The 11,411-nt window shown below is 43.1% G+C and overlaps 2 protein-coding genes across 4 annotated transcripts in view; one reads left to right on the top strand and one right to left on the bottom strand.

The window, feature by feature from the left end:
* The window catches only part of bicdl1 (BICD family like cargo adaptor 1), a 16,544-nt gene extending 14,038 nt beyond the window's left edge, over nt 1-2,506 (top strand). For both annotated transcript variants that reach the window (XM_029161845.3, XM_029161844.3), the window contains one exon: nt 1-2,506. This exon is cut by the window's left edge and continues 1,631 nt beyond it. The gene's annotated coding sequence lies outside the window, so the exon portion shown is untranslated.
* Nucleotides 2,507-3,590: 1,084 nt separating this feature from the next.
* On the bottom strand, nt 3,591-11,303 carry rab35b (RAB35, member RAS oncogene family b). 2 transcript variants are annotated; one of them, XM_029161625.3, is made up of 6 exons: nt 10,904-11,268; nt 9,065-9,115; nt 8,848-8,971; nt 6,144-6,268; nt 5,889-6,013; nt 3,591-5,626 (listed from the first exon to the last, which is right to left on the bottom strand). In XM_029161625.3, the coding sequence occupies exons 1-6, from the start codon at nt 10,953-10,955 to the stop codon at nt 5,498-5,500; spliced, it is 606 nt and encodes a 201-aa protein (XP_029017458.1). In that variant the 5' UTR covers nt 10,956-11,268; the 3' UTR covers nt 3,591-5,497. The 2 variants fall into 2 exon arrangements, with proteins under 2 accessions (XP_029017458.1, XP_029017459.1); XM_029161626.3 differs by lacking the exon at nt 5,889-6,013 and having other exon boundaries at nt 5,520-5,626; nt 10,904-11,303.
* Nucleotides 11,304-11,411: the final 108 nt, after the last annotated feature.

Raw genomic sequence — 11,411 nt, 5'->3', positions numbered from 1 at the left:
GCTTCAATACTTCATAGGCACTTTGATTTCTTAGCTGTTGGGCTTCCGTTGTCGGTGACATAGCTGTAAATCCACAGGTAAAACGGTGTGTTTTGACCCAGAGCATTGATGACTTGCAGTGTGGCACCGTTATGTCTGTCTGTACTTGGTCTTGTATCTAATGCCACTGTGCAAACCTATGCAGATGTCTTCTTGTCATCTTAGCTGGCTGTTGGAAAGGATCAACCCAAAGAATGATTTTTATATGAAAAAAAAGCAGAATAGGTTTGGATGAAATCAATATATTTATAAGAGAAAAAACATAAATTTTGAATGAACATGTTTTTTTTAGAGAGAAATCTACCTGTTGGTTGTTTTTGTAGCTCTTTTTGTCACGTGTGACCCAATTGCAAACAGGAAATCCACTGGTAAATTGACATGATCACACACATATGTGCGTATTTGACTTCTCAGAACACCACAGAAGGTCCAGTTGGCAGTTCATATTAGCCTTTTCTGATAAGTCACCCTTTATAAAATATTTCATAAAAGAGTTGTAAATGTCTTATGAGTAGTTTAAGCGTATTAGTAACTAGTTTTTAGTAATTAGTTTTAGAACAAAATACTAAATTAGTTTTAGTAAACTAGTAATTAGTTTTTGAACACAGTTCCATATAAACATGGGTGAAAGGTCAGAGCAGCAATGATGGGTTCTAAGTCATCCATAAATTGGGATGAAGAAACACTAAGGTGTCTCAGTAATGTACTAGAAAAAGTCTGTATTTGTAAATTAGTAACTTTTTGTTAAATGTAATATTTCCTGCTGGAGAAATGAAAACCAGCCTTAAACATTTTTCTCAGGATAAATCGATTTAGTTTATTTCTTATTTAAGTTTGTTCGTGTGTGTAAGTAGCTTTTTTCATAGTCTAGATTTTTTTGTAGGTAGAAATAATCTGTGTTTGTAATTATTGTGACGTTCCACAGCATAAATGGTGTTTCATTTATTATCGGTAAGTCCTGATAATAGACAACTGAATATAGGAACTAGGAACAATTTCCGTTTATTTGCCTGAAATCAAACTAAGCTAAAAACTTGTCTAAAGCGTTTAGATAACATTAATAGACAATGATATAATAAAATATTTTTTAAAAGATTACGAAATTCTAAAATCTTGACTCTAAAATTTTGAATTAACCTGTATTATACTGTATTATAAATATTACTTCACAAATAATCTTCATTCCATTTGATCCACTTAAATCAATTTGTGGTTGCAGTCTGTGTTTATCACCTGCAGTGTTGCCAATTTAACTCAAATTTAGAATTTGTGGTTTTCCTTTGGTACAGTAAAACAGCATGAATGACCAATCAGCAACCGAATGTTAATTCTTTACATGAAAAAAATAGCTTGAATATTTAGGTTTTAGTTCATTCCAGTGTTTGGATTCTCTGAATAGAAGACAAGTAATGTGTGAAGAAATAAGAAATATTACATTTTATTATACTGTTATTTTATGGTTCTAATTTTCATTATTTTCTATTATAACCAAGAAAGCAGAGACATTATCCCATGTGTGTTATTCCTTAATATTTAAATGTTGCCCAAAGTTATTGTAATCTACATTTTAATCAAACCATCCAGCATTAGTTGTTCCAGCACTTAAAACTAAATATTGTAAAGGGTGCCTTATTAGAAAATGTATTTTCTGTTGGACAGGACCTGATCTGAGACTCTACAGAGCAGAGAACACGTATTTCTCCCCTGGGCAGAAATAAATGTGGTGAAATGTGACGCAACTAAAGGCTGACGTGTGTTCTTCCACTAGTCACTCCTGCCAGAGCCAGACTGACTGCTGTTTGTGATCTCATCATGTCCTATCTGCTGTTTTTGATTCTCGTTTGTATGTGTTGTCTTTGACACTGTAGACTGTACTGATTCATTTTCTTATTGAAGTTGTTTCTAAAACACTGCCTGCTGTGTCTTTCTGTAATAAACATCCTGATGCTGCTGGGGGTGTGTGTTGCAGCGACAGACGGGCTACCACTGTGTGTGTGTGTGTGTGTGTGTGTGTGTGTGTGTGTGTGTGTGTGTGTGTGTGTGTGTGTGTGTGTTTGCGTGCTTGCGTGCGTGCGTGCGTGCGTGTGAGCGTGTGTGTGTGTGTGTGTGTGTGCGTGTGTGTGTGTGTGTGTTTGCGTGCTTGCGTGCGTGCGGGCGTGTGTGTGCGTGTGAGCGTGTGTGTGTGTGTGTGTGTGTGTGTGTGTGTGTGTGTGTGTGTGTGTGCGTGTGTGTGTGTGTGTGTGTGTGTGCGTGCGCGTTGTCGTCTGTTGCCTGCCTCCAATCAGTCAGATGTTGTTTTGGTATTTAGTGCTTTACTGGGCTCATTGTGCTCCTTGTGAGTACTTCCATTCACCTCTGATTAAGAGCACTGTTTCAGTTAGAGAATGCTTCAAACTATTCAGAATATTTCCCATGCAATTTTCTTAGCCATTTGGGAATTTTTTGTACAAATAAATACTTTAAAATCTGTTGTTTCCTCTGAATGGGCCTAGAAATATTGATGGTTTCAAAATGGTTCTGATCCTTCCTCTAAAATAAAAGAACATTTAATATTTAATTTGCTGCATTTTTTCAGTTGAAGTGCATTTAAATGAATAAATGTTTATTCCCTGCTTCCTGAAGCACCTCTCACAGTTAGGCCTGGCTCTTAGGATGCACACTTGTGTAGGTCCCACACAAGTTTCTCCTACAAGAGCTCTATAGTGTTAAGATTTGATGTCCTGCACTGTGGGTGTAAAGGTCTGGTGCTGATGGAGCTGCTCAAAACCTCTACAGTGGTGCATGGGGTGGAGGGTTCTCCATGATGGATGTTAGTTTACCAGCATCCTTCTCTCCTCCACCTCCTCCATGGACTCCAATGTGCAGCCCAGGACAGAACCAGAACCTTTCTGAACCAGCTTGTTGAGTCTCTTCCTGTCTCTGCCTGTACTGCCCCCCCCCCCCCCCCAGCACACAACTCCATACAGGACTGCTGAGGCCACCTCAGTGTCATTAGTAGTTAGCAGCTGTCTGCACACACTGAAGGACCTCGGTCTCCTCAGCAGGTGGAGGCCACTCTGGTCCTTCTGATACAGAGCGTCTGTGTTGTTTGACCTGTCCAGTTATTGTTGAGGACTAACTCCTTAGTTTTGCTGGTGTTTAGAAACAGGTGGTTGTCCTCAAACCAGCTCACAAAGCCAGAGATGACCCCCCTGTATTACAGACCACAAAAATAGAGACAGCAAGTGCTCTTCAGACCCAAATCTCCCTGATGCTCTAAGCAACTTTTACGCTCACTGAAACTAGCTGAACACTAACTCACACCAAGCTTATCCTTTCACCTGATGAGCCTGTCGTCAGTGTAACAGCAGCTGAGGTCAGGTCCACCCTGCCCCCGCAGAGGCACTAAAGGACACTTTTAACACCTCTGTCACAGGCAACTACAGGAATTACCCCAGTTTCTCACCATGCCTTTTCAACCAGAGCAAGGTCCTCCGTCGCCACCATGTTTTAAATGTCACCTAAAGACAGAGAACTATGTGTTTTCTGGGGTTATTAAAGACCAGTGCACACATCTTCCCATCCAGTTTTATTCACAGAAAGTCAAAGGTGAAGACAGGTTCAGCATGAAAATGAACTTCAAGTCACCGACAAATTAAAACAGGCTTTGTGTCAAATATTTATTCCTTTAAAATGTTTATTACTGATTAAATTCATGTAGGGAAAATCAATAGTACATCTCTTTTTCTCCAGTGTACAGCAAACCACAGCTGATGAGTGTGTTCCAACCATAGCACACAGTTTGGTGTGCTAATTGTGTGTGTATGTTTTTACTGAATATAAACACACAAATATATATACATACAAATAATGAGTACAAATTATAAAGTGTGAGATCTGATACAATTTCGAGGCCCTGGATGTCACAGAGACCGATCAGGATCCCAGACTGAATGCTGGAGCCTCAGCTACAGCTCTCTCCATTCATTACGCTCCCAATTCAAAACAAAGAAACTATACATGTATCGGTAATAGACACTGTATGATGCTCCAGCCTCTGTGACAAACCCCTGTGGTGCACACGGAGAGGGGGACGGGCTCAGGGCCAAGCAGGGATCCAGTGCTGCAGTTCATCCCCATTTGTTCTTACATCTGGTCCACTGTCTGCCACACTAAAAAAAACACTGTGTGGTAACACTTCGGTTGAACAGGTAGCAGGAGAGAGGGTTTGTTAGAGAGGAAGAAAAGCAAAGTAATAAAAATAGAGACGTCAGACCTTTTACATACCCCTTCAAACTAAGAGTTACATGCTCAAAAGCACAAGGTCAATGCGATGACTATGAGCAGCCAGTTTCCAGAGCAGGAAAAGCTGAACTTGAACGACCAACTGCAGGAGGCAAGTCTGTTTTCTGAGAGGTGCTGATATGTTGACACGGGGGAGTGCGGAAGGTCAGTGGCTGCAGTAATATTGAAGGGAGAGAGCGAGCGATTCCTGAAGACGCAACATGGTCCAATCAGATCCTGCCTGACCCGTCTGCTGGCCAACCTCAGTCCACAGAGAGGAGCCACCGACCTCCAAACAGTTTTTCTATTATATTGGCAGTATCAGTTTCATAAGATATGGAGGAGGAAACCCCTGAAAGCAAAAGTAAGACTACAGTGAACTATGCTGGCACCACCTGATTGGTTCAGCTGCTCTGCTGCACAGGAAGAAAAAACAAAAAAAACACTTATAGTTGTTGGCTCAGCACTACTGGAGGTTAGAGGGAGAGGGTACAAAGCTTGGCAAAATATAGAAAACAAAGTCATGAAAGTCCCCCATTCTGAATGTTGAATTTGTTTCTAAAGACCAACTACTAATCAACACCATCCGTGTGATTTGTTTGCACCTGCATCAGGTCAAAGAAAACAAAAGCAGTTCATGATCTGCTGGTAACAGGTGTCTGAAATGTTGAAACTGTAGAGAGGCAGTGAGCTCTTGTTCAGATGCCCATTTCCAACCAAACAGCCCCCCTCCCTCCCATTAAGATTAAACTAAACAGGAACAAATAAATCCAAGTCGAGAGCCCTCCTTCTTCTCAGGCACAGAGTCTAAGTCAACTCTAAATGTCCGGTGTGCAATGGAATGAGAAGGAGATGAGATACCGATGGAAGAAAGTGAAATAATGTGTATAGAAATCTAAACGTTATGGCAAATCAGTTGTCTCCCTGCAGATCCTTTGAGAAAGAAGGACCTCAATAGTGCCCATCTGCTGAATTCCAAATAAAACTTGATCTGACATCTAATAAAATCTGTACATTTTCTTTTAAAGTCTTCATGATTTGTTGGTCCAAAGGGGACATTTTTTCCATTTATTTTTTTAATCTTTCAATGTATATTTATTAAATCTTTATCTGCTCTTTAATTTAGATGCTCTCAGTCCCATTGCGCGCATGTATGAAAGACACCGCCGGCCTTTTGTGGATGGCTTCGAGTTTGCTAGCAGCACTTTTTCTTTCGTTTACTGTTCCGGGTGAGTTTGACCACGTCGTTCTGTTGCTGCTGCTGCTGCTTGGCTATCACCTCCTTCTTTGCTCTTAACACTAGCTCTGTGATGCAGTTGAACATCTGCAGGAGAAGCATAAGTGTGTGAGTCGAGCAGTGATCTTGAGAAGAAATGCCTTTTATACATAAGTTAATTAAAACACATTCAGCAAATTAACTGATGAAGAAAAAAGTCTAGCGTATTTGTAATTGAATGTATTTTTCTGCAATGGCTCACTTACTGGCAGGCCCTGCCTAACTGAAGCATTCTGATGAACTGCTCTGAATAGCAGGCATTTCTCTGAATGACAATGAACATGTCAGTGGGGAAGAAACAATGAGTTACCTCTTCAACATTAATGTTCTCTTTTGCACTCGTCTCGAACAAGCTGATTCCCATCTGCTCCGCAAACTTCTGCGCGTCAGTTGTCTCGACCACCTTGGAGTTGGGGTCGTCGTTTTTGTTTCCCACTAAGAACAGGAGAGATGCCACAGGAATGCAACAGGAATTAATTACCTGGACAAAACATGGAATTCTTAACTCACTCTGGCTTAAATTTTAAATTTGTGGCGATGTGAACAAGGCTTAAAGCCCACTCACCTAATATTCGGCACACGTCGTCACAGTTCTGGTTAATTTCATGTAACCATCGTTTGACGTTGACGAATGACTCAGCACTGGTGACGTCATATACCACTATGACCCCATGCGTTCCCCTGTAGTATCTGAAAAGTGAGAGGGACAAAGAAGCGCTTAGCTTCATCATGAGTAGCTCAGCAAATCTAGCAAAGTGCAAAACGAGTCAGCTGCAACATCTGCGCTTCTGCAAAGGAAGAAACTATTAAATAATATGCACCTTAAAATCAATATTAACGTTTGACAAATGATGCCAGCGCAGGAACACTGGAGTTTCTTTCCAGACATCAAAGTTGCCACACAGCTAAATACTCATGTCCAGCAGAGGAAGACAAATCTCAAACGGGATTAAAGAACCTAAATTCTGTGACAGATAAAGGCACAGTCGCTGACTAAAAAGTCTTCAATTCTACAACGATTCAAAGAACTGCATCAAATAATAAGTGGAAAGTTAGTCTAAGTGAGTGGGTAACACTTTTTATTAAAACACAAGAGAGAGAAACATGTGTTCATCACAGACAGTGGGACAGTTCATCTGTAAACCTGCAAGCTTCAGACTTGGCCAGGCCCCCAAAAACAGGAGCATCCCAGAGTAGCTGCACAGCACAAAACAAACACAAAGACCCTTTTGTGTGTATTATCAATGTTGCCTGGCGTGACAGTTTGGGGATATGGCATTGTCTCTATAGTCCAGCAGTAATGAGCCACCAGACAGCAGGGTGTATAGGTGTGTGTGTCTGTACAGACAACTACCAAACACACACATCAAACACAGAAAACCCAACCTGCAGTCAACTTCTTTTTACAGTACAACTGAACAAACAGGGCAATGAATCGTTAATACACTGGCGTAGAACTGATCTGGTGGCCCAGGGCTACGTAACATTGTACTGGATTAATATTAAATTTCACAGTCATTTTGTATATACAAATTTGAAGTCATATTAAAATAACTATAATTACTCTGACATTTAACACCGCTATAATTCATTTTATTCTGTTACTTAAAAGCCCTGATTCAGTCCAAGCCTGATGGCAGCTGTGGGCCGGCCGTGGGCTCTGACATATGGCTACCACCTCAGGCTCCTGCCACTCAGGCCATGGTTCATCTTTACTGTTAACTCTTTTAGAAGCTTGTGTGCCTCCGAGATCCGCGCCGAGTGAACAATCAGCCTAAATATAGCGCGTGCCCCTGCAGATCAACTAGCAGCCGTGCTTCCAAATCCTGCTCCTCAGCAGCTGAAGCGACAGCACTGCAGAGGATATTCAAGGTTTCTCAAATGACTCTGGTCCTCTGATTGTCCCAACTGCAGCTGTACTTTTGTGCACTCTGGCACAAATAGTTAGCTAAGACAACTGCAGTTCAAGCTGCGGGTCAAATCAGGGATGCTTGTGTCTAGGCCGTCTTTGTTTATGATGGACTGTAAAGTCAAGCATGTCCATGTAAAGTAACTGAAATGTGCTGGGCACTTTGACAGCCAGTTACACTGATGACTCCCTGCAGACACAGTGAGCGCCCCTTTGTTTCACACACACACGGAACAAAAGGAGGATCCTTACTGCCTCTGATAAGTGTTGTTTACCAAAATGGTTTGGTTGTTTTGAGCTTAAGCCGCTCTGTTGTGTCAATCAGTACCATCACAGCGCACAAAATGTTTAGCTGCTGTAATTCACACATTAACAATAGCTTGACTCACTACATATAAAACAAGGTAGTTCCTTGTTTTGATAGATGCACAGAAAAGATCAATGCACAATGCAGTTTCATTTCATCTCTACAAAACAGATGACTGCTTTGGTTTTAAGGCTGACACCGTCACTGCATCAGCGTTAACTTAACAGACTTGACCTTCATTAATATGATTGCAATTATAATTTACAGAAATACAAGGGCTAATGATAATCTGTGAATTAGAGCTGAATTGATGAAGATGAGTACACAACAAATTGTTATATGGCTTTAAAACTATATATACTACAAGATTTTATTCATTAGCATTATAATGTGAGCTGAAGTCTAAATGACGCAGTGTGTTTTGAGAGCTTGTCTGTCAAAAGAGCGTTTCTATTCAGACGACGTGAAGCTGTGCATTTGATTTGTACTGTGACTCAAAAAAGGCCAAACTGAGCAGATATAAATTAATTAATTCTTCAATTCTACATGAAAAAAATATGTTTATATCTGAATCGAAAACTTAAACTGCTAAAAACAGAGTGCAGTGGCGTGAGTGTTTTTTCAGCGGCAGCATTTCTTGATAGTGCACAGATACTCATAAGAATAAAGTAATAATATCAGTGTTATCTGATCTTGGAAAAAACCTCTGTCCTAGACCAGTGGAACTGGAGCTGCATGGATGCTACACAAAAGTGTGACCCACACACACACACCACATGCATGAGGTGGTAAAGCTGCCCAACCCTTGTCGTCATGTAGCACTACAGCATGAGACCAGGAGCCTCCCTCTCACATCTGTAATTAGGACCTGTGGGAAATTCCGCCCAGTTTCACAGAGCAGCACTGACTTTTTTAAGCTGTCTACAAAGTGCTTCCTCAATACCTAAAGTGATGACTGCGGACACACTGGGTGGGTTCAGATTCTGTTGTTGAAACAAAAGCAACAAGCTTCATCTGAAGATCAACATAACACACAGGTATGGATCTACTCACGTGGAGGTGATGGTGCGAAAACGCTCCTGCCCTGCTGTATCCCATATTTGTAGCTTCACCTTCTCCCCATTGATCTCCACGGTCCGGATTTTAAAGTCCACTCCAATTGTGGTGATATAACTACCTGTGAACATGCATATAAACAAAAAAATCAAGCAGCCTGCCTTGTAAGTTATTGGTTCACTGATGCCACAGTTGCTAAGATAGAACCACACACCTGAAAACGTGTTGTCTGCAAATCGCAGGAGGAGACTGCTCTTCCCCACTCCTGAAAGAAAAGCACAGAATCATGTTTTGAATCTGACATGTTTCCAAATACTGCATTGTTTATAATAGTATGTCTGCTAGAAATTATACCCTGTGGTACATGCAGCACTTTGTGACAATGATGTAAAAGAACCAACATGTGAAAAAAAGCCCTTTGACCATTTGCTATAATCCCTATGCATCTGAACATTTAGAATTCTAAGTAATGTTTAAGACAAAGCACCTGTTGATCAGCACAGGAGGTTAGGAATGTAAAATATGCATGGCTGCTTTGCTTGCATTCACTCTGATGGTTAGCACAGGCCCAGTCAATGCAGCAGCATAGAAAAGAGCAGCAAGTGGAAAGACTTGCGTCAACAACAAACAGCAGACGCAATGGTTCCTAAAATTATCTTGCATAAAAAAGGGCCTTTGAAAGGTGTAAGAGTAAGGTGTTGATGACAAGACAGGATGGAGGAAAGGGGACAGATTTAAAAAAGGAGACAGATGTGAGACATGTGTTTTCGGCAGATCACCTTTCAGTTGTAACAACTGGAGGTTGGGAAGTGACTCTGCAGCACATCGTGGGCTGCGTCTTAACCTGAACCACTACTACCTACAGGGCTATTGTCACATTGTGTATGACTGGTACAAACACAAAAAGCCGCCAGGTTCCTGTGGTCTCTACACATAGAGCTTTGTTCAAACAATAACCAAAGCTTCAAAGCACATCACGATCACCTTTGACACAACTGTGGCTTTCTACTGTCGCCTACAGGAGTATGAGCAGCCACACGTACGTGGACGTCATGCCCATGTTCCCTCTCAGTCGACTTGTTAAACGGCAATGGAGACATGCCAGAGTCAAGTTGGACAACTCTGAGTGCCGCTTGGAGACCCTGCCAGTGGCACGTGCGATGCTTCGCAGCAGCCGAGAGCAGGAGCGTTCCTTAATGAGCATCAGGACGCCGCCGAAGGGACGGTGCCGGTCAAGGGCTCGCTGTGCTGCCTTGCCCTCTGGGAGCAGCCAGCTGACGGGGTCGACACTGTAAATGAACGCACCTCGCAAAAAATATATCTGCGATGAAACGTCAACATGGTCTTCAAATCTCTGCACACGGGTCATTTTCCAATCAGACGACATCACAGTCACCGAGAGACCACCAAGTCTCACTCCACTGTGCTTTGCCTGCATGGAAGCAAGTCAGCGTGCAGTGCAGCATTCCTCCACTATCAAGCAGCTAGCGCCCGCTTTTAGGCTGCCGAATAATCACTCCAGTTCGTTCATCTACATTTGATAACTCACCGCCCCGCAGCACAAACGCGTAAAGCTATTTTAACTTCCACAGACCGGCCGCGACGTTTCAAGATATTAGCTTCCCCCTCCAGCTAGCCGTTAGCTTAGCGCACAGTTGCAGCTAGCTACACGAGCGACCGTCAAAGTGTGACGTAGCCCGACGTTCGGCGAGTACAAGAAACACACGGGATGCCAAAACAGCGGCGTATGTGGAGCTCTGTGCGGTTTTGGGGCTGCAGTGCGTGTTTCCTCTGATGATCTGGAGACTCTGGATATCCGGCCTGATCGGCTGACATGCCCAGCCCGGACACACAACCTCCGCCCTGTCACCGCCACGAAAACATGGCGGATTTGTATATTTCAGTTAATCCCGTGCATAAAATAAAAATAAATGAAGGTTGTATGTGTGCCAACACATCGCACACGTGACTCTGTGTGGCAATTCGTTTCCCCTCTGCGTAAAAAAACCCGACAAGGCCCACTTCCCGTTTAGCATCCCCGGTGTCGCCTTACCGCTGTCACCGATGATGAGCAGCTTGAAGAGGTAATCGTAGTCCCTGGCCATGCCGGTAGATGGTGGCTCACCCCCGCCTGGTGCCGCTGCTTCGCTCCGTTTGATGTCCGACCCCCTCGGCTCGCGAAAATAAACCAGCCCCCAGATCCACGGATAAGAAGAGACCGCTACAGCTGCTAGAAAGCGGTAGCCCCCCGAGCCGGCGGCGTTTTTCTCGGGGTTTCGCGGCGTCAGCAGTGCTCTGCCTCCGTTGCAAACAGCCGGAAACGCCGCTTCCTTCTCTGGTGGAGCTGCGCCCAACGCTGAGCCGGCCTCACTGCGCAGGCTCCTGCCACAGACGCGCTACCGCGGCCCATTGATGAGCTCCACGCTCTGCTGCCGCTGCTCATTCACATTTACAGCATGAGCCAATAAGTCGCCGCGTTCTTCACACTTCCAACAAATTCTGCGACGTAAAACTGAATCAAGAGCCAGTGTGACAGGGCAGCAGGGCTGCAGCACAACTGT

This window comes from Betta splendens, chromosome 9, assembly GCF_900634795.4.
Source record: "Betta splendens chromosome 9, fBetSpl5.4, whole genome shotgun sequence".
NCBI classification, from domain to species: Eukaryota; Metazoa; Chordata; class Actinopteri; order Anabantiformes; family Osphronemidae; genus Betta; species Betta splendens.
Note: the sequence above shows the minus strand (reverse complement) of the source record. Positions and strands in the feature narration are given on the sequence as shown.